The 13,519-nt window shown below is 42.1% G+C and overlaps 1 protein-coding gene across 1 annotated transcript; it reads right to left on the reverse strand.

The window, feature by feature from the left end:
• Window positions 1–218: 218 nt before the first annotated feature.
• On the reverse strand, window positions 219–13,314 carry MCM6 (minichromosome maintenance complex component 6). The gene is made up of 17 exons (XM_069021256.1): window positions 13,162–13,314; window positions 12,145–12,291; window positions 11,468–11,578; window positions 10,725–10,974; window positions 9,907–10,072; window positions 9,678–9,823; window positions 8,633–8,783; window positions 8,101–8,242; window positions 7,670–7,811; window positions 7,426–7,533; window positions 6,685–6,840; window positions 5,534–5,662; window positions 4,512–4,673; window positions 3,312–3,447; window positions 2,885–3,052; window positions 1,856–1,995; window positions 219–1,239 (listed from the first exon to the last, which is right to left on the reverse strand). The coding sequence occupies exons 1-17, from the start codon at window positions 13,272–13,274 to the stop codon at window positions 1,126–1,128; spliced, it is 2,481 nt and encodes an 826-aa protein (XP_068877357.1). The 5' UTR covers window positions 13,275–13,314; the 3' UTR covers window positions 219–1,125.
• Between the last annotated feature and the right edge of the window lie 205 nt (window positions 13,315–13,519).

The raw sequence follows: 13,519 nt of genomic DNA on the forward strand, positions 1-13,519 counted from the left end.
TGATATGCTTAATAAGACCAAGGTGCACCTCTCCAAAGCTGGGAGAGACTAACAGGAAAAAGAATACTGTCTTACAAACCAGCTCCATTTCTGAGCCTCCGTCAGAAACAGTTATTTCACACTATTTCTAATTAAAATACGTAACTTTGCTATCTTTCATGCTATTACAAATGTTTCTTAGGCACTGGTGTCAAGTCAACAAGACAAATATTCAGGTATTTTCAATTCTTAACAGATTATTTAATAATCCCAGAGTTGACAGTAAAAAATCGAGAACAGAAATCTAAGCCAAGTTCTCATATAGAAAAATCTACAAACAGGTTTACAAATACAGTCTTAAAAATCCCTCCAAAATAGTGGCAGTTTTCAATTCACTTACAAGTCAAGACCTTCATCAAGGTTGGGGTTTCTGCCCTGCTGACTTAAAGCTTTGCTTTGGGCTTGGCTATTTGCAATTTTCTACTTTACATATGCAACAGGAGCCTGCACATCTTTAGCCCATCTAAAAAAGAAAGAGAAGCAATCAGTTTCTCATTGTCTATTACTGAAAGTTAAAAAAACTTCTTGAAAAAGAGCATCTGTCATCCAGGAAATTTGATTTTCCTTAAGACATTAAACATTTAGATCACTATTTTTTTCAGCCTCAAATTACAGGCATAGAAAACAGCAATCTCACATGTGAGTAACAACAAATCCACCCCCAAACATCTCCAAATATTAATGAGCTTTTATTTATGTTTAGTGAGCTTTTATGTTAAGAAGAAAAAAAGTAAAAAGCTATAGCATAAAATGTCTATTAAATGCAACAGAAGAACAATTAAAATTAATCTTATTTCAAACAGAAACATCTACATAGCCTGATGGTGAAAAAAGCTATTGGATGATTCTCCTCTGCATCCAGATGATGGCACTGAAATTCAGAGTTAACAGTGAAACTAATATCTGTGTGTCATGTCTTCAAAAGTTTTCCAGGTATATTCAGTGTAAATGAGAAATCACACATTACTGATCACTCTCTGGAATGTTCATAGGAAGTTAAGGAATTAGCCATACAGCAACCCCTGCAAGAAAAGAATCCATTTTCCAACTTGTAACCAGTCAGTTCTACAATCCCATTCTCAGCCCTCAGTCTTCCAGCAGATAGTTTGGGTTGACAACCAGGTATGGATCATCATCAAAAGTCTCCTCTTCACTGGATCCTCTCAGTCCTGACTGGGACAGTTCAATCAGAATGTGGTCCTGCAACAGACAAAGATTTGTGTTAAAACAAGGGCAGAGAGGTTTGTTTCTACTCTTTGAAAGGCATTTTTATATTGGTAGGACCTCTTATTAATAACTTAACCCTTTCAATTTTGAACTCCCTCTAACAGATTCTTAACAACAGCATTCAGAGGAAATCTCTTCTATGTTGTATCCTTTCTGGGAACTTTCCAGCCTCGTGCTTTCCAATCCAGCGGGTTTGTGTCTTTAAAAGTGTAAAGTAGTTTATTTTGTCATAGTTTTTCCTCCAAAACGCCCTCATACCCCTCTGACTCAAGGCTAACCATTGAATACAAGTGTTAATTGTATTTCTGTATCCTAATGTATAACTAACATTATAGAAATACAGAAAAATATCACACTTCTACAGTGACATAGTATAGAACTTTGACCTTTTACTTATACACATCTCTAATTTATTTCAGTGTTTTTTCTGTAATTACAGTAACACAAAGAAGGCATTTATACTGCATCAGTCAATATCATGGAAGAACAAAACCGATTTCTCCAAACAGGAATATATTCCATTAAAAATGAAACATTGCCCTATGTAAGTTAAAACCCTTTTTCACTATCCACACATCTCCATACATACATAATGTGTAAGTCGGTGAATGACCCTCTCTATGATCTTCTTTTTATTTATTAGTTCTTCTTCAGATTCAATTTCAGATTCAATTTCCTTTAGATACCAATTAATAAGATCACTCCTCTTTAGTGCTGCATCGTCCTCTTCTGCAGAGAAAATAATTTGCATAAACTCAGCAGCAGTAAAATAGCACTTAAACCAAACAAGAAAAGGATTTATACATTAACATTTACAATGCTGAAGAGAGAAACATGCTTTTTAAAATATTTAGGAAACATCAGACTTTAGGGTTTTTTTTCCTTAAAGCACCATATTTTTCACAGGAGGGTGTTGGGTCATGGTTTAATTGGAGATAATTAGATTGAGAATGGAAGCTTTCAGTTCTATGCACCCAAGTGGCTTGCAAATCCCATCAGCTTTCAGCTTCAAGAAAACCAGTGGCAAGGACTCACATACCTTCCTCTAAGGGCTAAAGAAAAATCACTGTCACACAAAGCCAGAGGAGTCATCCTTCTACATGTAGTCAGCATTTGAACAGACACTGTCATCCCCACACCCTTCCAAAGGCTTTGTAGCTTTAGTATCTGCTAAGAGACAACTGCTGCCTTTCATTGCAGGAGTAGCCTCATTGCAACTAAGTATTTTAGCTTGTGAAGAACTAATCCAGCCATTTGCTTAAGACAGGATGTGGTTGCTGGCATGCATTAAAGCTCCTGCTCCAGTTTTCACTGCTGCAGACTCTTGTAGCTTGGTTACACTATTGTGTGCTACAAATCCTCTTCTGGCTCTGCTCTGTTGACTTGCTCCCTAGCTTAATGGGTTTTGATAAATGATTTAGATAACAGAACTAGAAACTCCAAGAAGTCATACTTGCACCACCAGATGTAGTATTGTCACATGAGCACAGGTCCACACCTGACCTCACAAGTCTGCTGTCTCACAGAAGTGAAAATCCCATGTACAACAGCAAGAGATGCAGTAACAATTGCTCCCTGAACTTGGGGTCTACCTTCTTTTTAATAAACAAATTCTTACCTTCCTCTGCTTTCCTGAGGTGCAGCACCAGGAGATTAGAAATTCGTCGGTACTCAGAGAAGCCCAGCTTGAGAGAAGCTTTGGGTGCAGCATCCTTGTTCACATCCTCAGAATGGCCATTGATCCCATTCACAAGACCATTGACCCCAGCTGGAGCTTCTGCCTCACCTGTTTGGACACATGCCCAGGTTTAAAGCTGCAACATCTTTTAGCTATTTAATACTCTGAGCCACTGAAAAGCCTTGCATTGACCAACCAGGTGAGCTGGTGAAGGAGGCTGAAGAAGCAAGAGAGTTAAGAACAGGAGCCAAGATTTCTAGAGCTCATTAGATGAGACAGGTGAGAAACAGAAGAGAAGCACAAACTCAAACAAGGTAAGCTGTAAAGGCTGGAGGGACTTTCCCCTTTGAAAAAATAAATAGTTTACCATTGACTCCATCTTGGTTCTCTTGATCCTCCATTTGCTGTTCATCATCTTGGTCTAAATTGATGTCAGGAGTCTCAACTCTAATGATGGACTTATTTAAAAGCCTGAAAGCTTCCTTCACATGTTTTGGGTGAACCTGAGGAAGATTTGAAAATACTTAGGCACAGTTAAATAGGCACAGGGGCTCTTCTAGTTTTCCATCAGCTCCAGAAACTCATCTCTAACCCTTATAAAGGGCTTTTCTACACATCTCACCTGATGAATCTTAACCAGTAAAGACTGGGCAAGTTAAATTATATCCCACTACAAGCATTCCAAGGTCATGCAAGGTTATGGAGGGAAAAGCAGGCTGATTAATCTTTCAGGGTTTAGCAATCATGTGGAGTCGATAAAATTTTTACTAAGTCAAGAACATTTGGGAGAAAGATCAGTGGAGCAAGAAACTGGGTCTGAACAGAGACAATATGAAAGAGAGAGAGATGTAATTAATGATACTCTCCTCCAGAACTGAAAAGCAAAAACTGGAAAAATCATCTGTAGCTGAGCCATAAGCTAAAAGCTATCTGTTTCTTTATAAGCTAAATTTAATTTAAAAGAACCCAAAGAGTGTCCTTACACAGCCAGTGAGCAAGGTTCCATCCCTGAACATGTCACATAGCCTCTAATCAACATTTCAAAAGGCCTGCTGGGTTTTAAAGCAGGAACTAGACAGGCAGTAATCACACTACAGTCAACAGCCAGAACACAATGTGCTTTTCAGCAGTGGCTCATATGAGTAGGAGCTCATACACACAGATACTCCTGGGGTGGTCCAGATACTTTGATGAACTTTGGCTTTTTAGACTGCAAATGGAAGAGAGCCAAGAGATTACAAACTATGAAAGATCAGGAAAGAGACTGCTGACAGCCCTGGCTAACAGTAGTAGGTGACTATCATGATTTGATAGGTAGGAAGCTGAGAGTGCTGACACAACTGTGATATAAAATTATGCAAGTTCTCAGTTTGGACCAGATGACCTCAGTTTTACAAGTCATCTCTTAAAAACAGTGCTTCTGGCATACAAATTCAGAGTACAGCCATGACCCAAGCTCTCCTCCTCACCCCTAAGACTATGTCCAATACCACAGTCAAATAGCAAATGCAGAACTCCCACACATTTCCATAAACATTTACACAAACTTCCATCAAGCCCCTGATACCTCATCACAGCAGTGCATCCTGGCCATGGCCTCAGACAGGCGGATCATGCTCTCCAGCTGCCTCACTGTGATCCTCCAGGATGACTTGGTCACTCCAGAGCCATCGCGCTGCCGCAGCCGCTTGTACTGCTCCACTATGAAGTCCTCAGACTCCTTGGATATCTGTGTGGCAGCAAAAAGTGTGACAGTAGTTTCAGTGGTCAGAGTATTAAAGTTTTCTCTTCTTGCATTAGATTGGCAGGTCCCAGCCTTTTCTGTACTGGTTACTGCTTTTATCTGAAATATTCTATGCTTATGTGGAGTAACACGTACTCTACATAAGTATAATGACAATCACATTATGTTGAAATTATGTTGTAATAATGATCACACTTACCAATGATAATGATATTACAATAAGTACATAGCTGCATTAATTATTTTACGGCAGATTTTTAAACAATTTCTATTTTTCTGTTCCACTGGCTTGTTTCCAGGCATAATCCATGTCTGTCCCTACTAGATTGCTCTGTTTATAGACTTCAGAAAAATCCAACACACAGCCCATCCAAGCTGCTACTTGGATAGACCCCAACAAAATCTGTAGTAAGACCAGTTTCCCATGTTCTGTATTTTACCAAAAAGCAATGAAATATTGAGGCACAATAGCCTTTCAAAAAAAAGACACAAAAACTGATGAAGTAGTAAGTCTAAAAAATACAAAAAACTGCAGCAGCCATGTCAAATAACTCACGCCCATGAGGTATGACAAAGCTATGAAATGGCCCCTCAGCTGTTCTAGACAAAGGTTAAGAACTGCCACTGATTACAACAGTCTCAGCTTCTGTGTTTCTGGAGTTTAAGAGCACCAGGCTCCAAAATACGCCCTGTTTCTAGGTAGTAACATGAGTTTATGGCTCCTTCCTTGAGAGAACACTACCCCAAGTGTTTTGACACCTGCTGGAGAAAAGCCTACGGCAGAGTGACTGTTCCTTTGGACCTCCTCAGACAGAACAACTGTTCCACAGTGTACTTAAAGTTACCTTTGGTTTAAACTGTCGTGCAAACAGCAGATACCTTCGGATATCATCCAAGGAATAGACGCGATCGACAGACTCCTCCACTCTGGAATGCAGATCCACGATGCGCCTGGCGATGGCGTAATCTATCACCTGGGATATTGGGGCTCTGTCAGATCACTTGCACAGCACCAGCCAAAGAGCAAAACAACAGTTCTATTCTTCCTTCCCATTCCCCTTGCTCACTTGTGATCCTCATGGCAGAGCTAGTCTTTCCAGAAGGCCCAGGAGAATGCCCTGGGGGTTTTTAATACAAGGAAACACAGCAGAGCAGGGATAAAAGGCAGTTTTAGGATTTATGACCTCTTGGAACTCTCCTGGGTTACAAGTTAGACACAGAACGGGCAGAAAGCAGCACTTTGTAGCGTGGGAACTGCTTTCTTCCTTTTCAGCCTGCTCTCCTCTCTCACCAGCCCCTTCTCAATTAGATAATCACTCTGAGCAGAACAGTGGCTGAACCAACAATAATCTCTGGATCTCATGCGTTCCCAAGGCAAATGCCACATAGACAGGTGGCAGCAGTCTCAGCCTTAGTGACCAGCCATTTGTAAAAATGATTAATGGTGTTAAGTTTGCAGGTCAAACCACTGCAGGATGAAAAGGCAGTGTCCTTGTATTCAACAGAGCATGTTCAAATTTGTACTGCCAGCTTTTAGCTGCACAGACAGTGCAAAAAAGCAGAAGCAAGACACTCTCATGAGATTTGCTTCACTTATAATTGCAGAGGGCCACCAAGATGGTCAGAGGGCAGGAGAACATGATGTATGAAAGGCTGGAAGGGCCAGGTCTGTTCAGCTTGAAAGGAAAGCAACTGCTTCATTGGCCAGCATAGATGTGATGGAGCCAAACAGTTCTCGGATAAGAGGCAACCCTACATGAACTGGACCATGAGAAATTCTGATTAGATATAGAAGTTATTATTATTTGAACATATGAGAGTTGTCAAGCATTGCAGGGGCCTGGAGAGACTGCAGAATCTTCGTCCTTGGAGAAATGCAAAACTCACCAGGCCAAGTCTTGGCAAACTGTTGCAAATCTGTCTGAGCATGAGGTTAGACTAGAGACCTCCAGGCATCTTTTCTGACACAAACTATTCTATAATTCCTTAAAGTTACCTCATTACATTCATCTACAAGGATGAAGAAGAGATCAAAGCGGGACATGATGGGAGCTGACAGGTTGATATTCTGTTTCAGTGACTTGGATCTGTCATAGCGGCCACCAACTGGGTTTGCTGCAGCCAAAATGGAGGTCCTGGCATTCAGAGTAGCCTGACAAAGGAAAAAAAAGAAATAAAAAAAAAATTATAACTGTGACCACTTCCTAAACCAACTCATTGCAATCCAAATAGGTCAGCATAACATCTTTTAGATAGACTTCAATGGAGGTATTACAACAATTGCTCCTCAAAAGCACCCAAATTCCACTAACAAGCCCTTTCTAACCAGGTCTCTGCTCCAAGACACAATCTGATGATCAATATTTTAACATTGTCACACTCTTGCCAACAATACTGAAACAAGCCCTTAAAACTGCTTTTCACAATATCCTGTTTTTAGCAGCGTACACACTTCTACAAACACACACAATTCTGTAACCTTTTTTGGGGTTGCTTCAAGGTTAGGTTTTTCCCATTTTCTGTTTCCTGTCCACTACTATCTCTTTTTAACTCTCAGTAACATTTCTGGCATTTTTTGGGTATGTGCCACAAAAACTTTGCAACAAGTGATTTCTGTCCTGCCACAGTGAGGCAGCTGCAAAGGTGACATGAAAATCTGCCAGGTGAGGCTACATCAGTACATGTAACAAACAGTCAGGTGATGCTACAGACTACACAGAGGTGTAGTGCAAGCTACCTTCACTCCAGCTTTAGTAATGGATATTGTCTGCTGTTCCATCGCCTCATGAATGGCTACTTGATCCCGCACATCCATCTTGTCAAATTCATCAATGCAACAAACCCCCTGCAGCAGAAGAACAAAAATAAGTGACCCAGATTCAATTTGGAACAAGTAAAGATCATTAAGACAATTTAGGACTCTCTGTCATTAATCCAACCCATACTTGTGATGCAGGAACCTCTCCCCTTCCCAGACTCACGTTATCTGCCAGCATCAGCGCTCCAGCTTCAATGACAAATTCGTGGGACTCCTCATCTTTCACCACAGCCGCCGTCAGACCCGCGGCACTGGAGGCTTTGCCACTGGTGTACACAGCACGGGGACTGAACTCATCCACATGCCTGTGGAAAGGAGTAATAAAAACCACAGTATTTTATCTATCTCTGATATTTTAAAATGAGCAATTAATTTGTATTTTTAATATCAATGTATTTTGAAAGTATTTGGAAATTCCTATGTTGAGTTTGCTTCAGCCCTGTTCAAATACTTCAACCATATCCACACAAGCTCTGGGAATTATTCTCAAATATTTTACTTCCTTTTCCTCTGTTTAATACGGAAAAAGGCAGAGTGCACATTTATAGCTCTAGTCACATTGGACAATATTTAAATACTGGGTTTTAATCTTACTTTAGAAACTGACTCTTGGCTGTACTTGGATCACCAACAACACAAACATTGATGTCCCCACGCAAAGAAGTGCCTTCTGAAGTGGTCTTGGGAACTCCTCCAAAGAGCATCAGCAGGACCCCACGTTTTACTTCATCGTTACCTGCCCCAGAAAAGACATTAAACTAAACATCCAAAGAAAACTACATTTTTCCTATTAAAAAAACTTCACCCTACTAGAATTTTTGAGGACTTGGGCACATCTGCTCAGAATTCACCTATTTGCTAAACATCCACCAAAACCTGTAGAGTTCAGTAGCAGAACACCCGACATCAAACCCAACCCTTTTGACTGGGCTTGGAGGCCTGAATGATTAAACACCACAAACAGGAAACATTCTCTTTTTTTAGCACAACCAGTGCTGAGGAGAGTTTATAGTAGTTGGCACAGGGCTTTCAACCTTTCCCAAAATGACACTACAGAGACGGCAAAAGGAATTAATATTTTCACAAGTGAAATCTTCCCTCTCTGAGGCCACAAACGGATTCTTACCATGGATAGTGGGGAAGAGGCTGGTGCACAGATTATGGTAAAGGTTCTTATCTTGGCTCATTTCAAAAACCTTTTCCCACTCTTTCACAGACATTTGGTTTTTAATGCTTTCTGCAGTCTGTTCTTCATCTCGGAGCTCTTTTCCACCAAACTAAACAAAGGAAGTAAAATAGTAATAAAAGTAATAACAGGGTCACTAACGAATGTGAGCACTGCAGACAGGTTACAAAAACTTGCTCTGTAAGCTGGATGGGAGGAACACATTCTAAAAAGCTGCCCTTAGGCTAAGTAAGCTCATCACCTTATACCTTTAAAAAACAATAGCAAATTTCCTAGCAGGCAAAACCAGTGGTGTAACTTCAGTTAGTGAGAAAATCCCAAGTGAGTGAGTGAGTGGCTTGTACAGAGATTAAAAACAGTAAAACCAATATGACTGCCTTTGACTAAAATTGTCTTTGTAAGCATTCTTACATTGACTGGAACTTCCAAGGTCTTTTGCGGCTCTGAAATAGGGGCCAGAAATTTCTACTCCCAGAAGATAACAGATACTCTTTTTATCCTATGTGATAGTGAAGCTGTTAGCAGAATGATAGACTACAGTGCCACACCATGCCAAAACCCAGACACAGTCAGTATTACTCATTGTGTTGCAGTAACATCCCACAATGTCACTTGATAAACTAGAGGGAACAAAAAGGATCCCTGTTTTGCCTGTGACAAAACACAGCAATGGGATTTCCTGGGAGGAAAGGAAATGCTGCAGAAATGAATGTAAGCTGAATGGAAATACAAGGGCCAGTTAGCTGTTTAGAACAAATTGTAACATTGGCGAATAATCACATCTGTGGAAAATGCTATGAGCGACAAAGACAAGAAAAGAATCTTGCTATGTAAATTCAATGAAAATACAAAGACAGTCAAACACACACAGGAAGGTTGCACACACAGACATTCAAAGCTTTACCCACTCCTGCTCCCTAACTGGAGGGAGAACCACACAGAACAGAAATCACCAACACCTTTAAATCTTTCTCTCCAGACTCACCCGTGGATTTGTTGGTGCAACGTAACAAGCCAGAAAGACGAGCTTATAGGAGAGCTCCCGGACTCCGAGGGCGCGCAGTCCCCGGATACCTTCGGTTTCATAGCCCTCTGTCCCTGTCAGCCGGGAGCTGGTTTCTGCGCGCAACCCTGCCAGTGAAACAGGAGTCAGGACAGCAGCTCCCAGCACGAGCGGGAAGGACATCTCATCAAGGTCGTGTGTAGCAACAAACCTGGTGTAGAGAGCTGGGACACATCAGGCACGACAATCAGTGAGCCGGTGAAGTCACATTTGTCACCTGCCTGAGCAGATTCCACGGCCTCTGCACGCAGGATCACCTCCACGCTCCGCGGAATGCTGCCGCGCGGCAGCTCACCCTGCGTCTCCTGAATGCGCACCTGGCAGGGAGAGAAGGTTCAACACTGAGCAAATGTCACCAGAGCTGAAACTACTTCAAAAGATGTGTTAAATAGCATCTGATTGCTGCCATCTATGCCAATCCCTCTTACAATATGACAAACAACCAAAAAATCCCTTCCCTAATCAGCATCTAAGGAGTCTTGGTGCAACTTAAAGAGAATGTACGAGGGCCACAATGACAATTCTGAAAAGCGAATTTCAGTTATTATGGCTCACATAAAAGACAATTGTGGGATGTAAAGTGCTGAGGATTTGGGAGAGTAAGTCAACCCGGAAGAGTAAAATGTTGCAGATACCAATAGACACCTCTTTTTGTTCTTGTATAAAACAACTACACATGATGTACTGGCAACATGAGACTAACTCTGGCTTGAATATGTGGGGCGTCAGTGGATTACTTAAGACAATTAATGTCGCACAACAAAACTGGTTTGATACTATTAATAATTTCCCATTCTTAAACATAAGTCTTCCAGAGACAGGAAGAAACCTTTTGCAGAAATTCTGCCTTTTCTTGAGGTCTTTTCTTGATGTTGACAGAACAAAAAATAACTGTCTTCAATGTGTAGCAGTACAAACAACACCTTCCAACCACCATAGGAACATCATTGATGGTCATCACCCTTGTACCTTTTGGAAATCAACAAATATTGATTTGTTTGTGTCCAGCAGGAATCTCCTTCTGTTGGCACAGACTGGGTTCCTGCAGATGTTTGGCTGGGTGTATTTGAATTGCTGTTCCACATCTTTGATCACTGTCTGGCAGTCGAGGCACAGGAAGGTTCCACTGACCAGCTCTGGATGGACAGGGTGGGTACGAACCACCTGCCCACTGATGCGCAGCAGGGAGCCAATTTTTGCTGAAGTCAGTTCTCGAATTCTGTTTAAAACAGAAATTCACAAGGATTAAATTACTGCATTAAAAATTCTAGGCCCAGGGTACTAAGATACAATATATTTTCATTCTGTCTTTGACTAAGGAACTGCTGTAACAAACAAAAGAAACAAACTTACTGCAATATATTATCATTGTATGATTTTACATAAACTTTTAGATTATTACTAAAGGTCAAACCAATGCAAAAGTTACATCACTGGTACTTCAAAAGCAACACATACTACTTTTTTTGTTGTTTTTAAACTAGAGAAGTTACATTTGTTTGTGAAATATGATGAATCTAAGTATCTGAGTGTGATGCACAAATGAAAAAGCATTTCAAAAAATATCCTGCACAAGATCAGGAAACTTGGTCACAGTGTACTGGCCAGCTGCACATTTCACACTACACAACCAAAACATTTTCAGCGTGCTTTAACATGTTTTTGCCCAGTAGTAAAACAGAACAAGTTTCTGGAATTAATAATCGTCTTACTTGTGTCTGGTAGGCAGGTCCTGGAATGCAACATAAAAGTCCTTGTTTGCAGGAACATTTCCATGGTCTCTGGCAAAAGTCTTTGTTGCTCGACAGAGGTATGGATAAACCCTGAAATCCAGGAAAAAAGTTCAAATTTTACAGAAGCTATCAAAATGCCTTCTCTGCTTTAGATTACATCAAAGGCTTCTATCAGATTTCCAGGTTCTGGCTTTTAATGCTATGTCTCATAACCCAAAAAAAGCCACTCTAAATATGCTAAAGGTAAGATCACTACACAATAATGTTATTTGCACTATTGTTTGATAATAGACTTTTAAAACTCTCATTTTATGACACCTTTATACTTATATTAAGAAATGTATCTTCAAAATGTGACCAACTCAAGAAAGCATTTTCAGAGCATGAAATTTTAGAGTTTATTCTGTATTCTCATACTGACCACTTACTTCTTTATGACAATAAATGCAATTAGCTGGTTAACTCATGGTTTCCAGAGAGGAATCCACTGAGAAATGGTTTTAGCCAGTTAAAAAAAAATAATCTTACATATAAGTGTTTTCAGGATGCAGAAAGAAGATATGCCTCTCATTTTTTACATAACAAGCAAGACATTATAAGCCTGAGACTCCAGCAGAGCTCAGCTTTACCTGAAAAAACCCCACTCTACATTTTACCTGTAAAACTCCTCCTGAATAGTGGTAGAGAGTTGCTGATTGAACTGCTCCAAATCTGCAAAGCTGACGATCAGTGTGTTCCGCTCTGGCCGGATCAGTTCTTCAGCATCTCGCAAGTACTTGACCTCCCCATCGCTGTTCTGGAACCTAGAAGTGATTCAGGAAAACGTTTCACAGTCACCAGGCAGCAACTAAATACTTCTGAATTCAGGAGAGAAGACAGAGAAAAAGATCACTCACATTCAGGCATCCCACAGCCCCTTGCAAAGCTCTTTTACAACAATATTTCTTCTTCTACCCCCTTGCTACATCTGCTCTATCCACACCCCAGCACAGACACACCAGGTTTACATTTCATACAGCAGGAGAGTTGTCCCAGTGCCAGACAAAATTTTATTTAAGGTTTAACAATGGCTCTGCACCAGCAAACAAGGTTTTGTTTCCTCCGGGTGATGCTAATGGTTTCCTTATTTGATGCGGATGGGCCCCTCAGGAAGCAAAAAGCAGTGAGCCAGATGTATTAATGTGTAACACCCAAGCTGTGGAAAAGGTTTTCAACACAGCTGTGACACAACATTGTTAAAAGGGACCAAACGCACCTAAAAAAGCAATAATCATAGAATGGTTTGGTTTAGAAGGCATTTTAAGATCATCTCGTTTCAACCTCCTGCCATGGGCAGGGACACCTTCCACTAGGCCAGGTTGCCCAAAGCCTCATCCAACCTGGCCTTGGACACTGCTAGGGATGGGACATCCCAACTTCTCTGGGCAACGTTCCCGCGGAAACTCTCCAAGAAGGGTTTTACCTACCAAGAGAAAACCGTGCTGCCTTCCTACAGGTTCCTCCCGGCAGAGCCTCAGACCACAGCAGAGCTTTTCTGACCGAACGCCAAGGGGAGAGAGCTCCAGGCCCTGACAGGATCTCACCAAATGGCGGCCCCTCCGTGAGGCGCTGCCGGCCCACCACCCGCTGCCGGCCCTGCCCGCCCGCCGCCAGGCTCGGCCCCCGGCACTCACTCCTCTAGGAAGTCCAGGAACAACTTCTGGCACTTCTCGGCCACTTCATCGCGGATCTGCTGGTGCTGCGACGCTGCGCCCGCGCCCCCCGCCGCCGTCACAGCCAAATCCATCCCGGTCGCTGCCGCCGTCCCGGCCCGGCCCAGCAGCGGTTCGCGCCACGCCGCGCACCACGTGGGCCGCGCGCCCACCGCGCTGGCCAATCGGCGGCAGCCGTGCCGCAGAGCCCCGCCCCCCGCGGCCGTTTTCGCGCCAAAGGCGAGGGGCGGGAGGGGCTGAGGGTGGGTACCAGCGCCCTGCCCTGAACTGCGCGCTCAGCGACAGCGAACGGGAGCGGCTGGTGGGCTGCTCAGCGGGC

This window comes from Aphelocoma coerulescens, chromosome 7 (assembly GCF_041296385.1).
Source record: "Aphelocoma coerulescens isolate FSJ_1873_10779 chromosome 7, UR_Acoe_1.0, whole genome shotgun sequence".
Classification (NCBI taxonomy): Eukaryota; Metazoa; Chordata; class Aves; order Passeriformes; family Corvidae; genus Aphelocoma; species Aphelocoma coerulescens.

Coding starts and splice junctions, on each gene's coding strand:
- MCM6 (XM_069021256.1), bottom strand. CDS start 13,274: ATGGATTTGGCTGTGACGGCGGCGGGGGGCGCGGGCGCAGCGTCGCAG. Junction 12,292..13,161: donor TTCCTGGACTTCCTAGAGGA/GTGAGTGCCGGG, acceptor AATCACTTCTAG/GTTCCAGAACAGCGATGGGG. Junction 4,674..5,533: donor CACGACAGTTTAAACCAAAG/GTAACTTTAAGT, acceptor GCTGCCACACAG/ATATCCAAGGAGTCTGAGGA.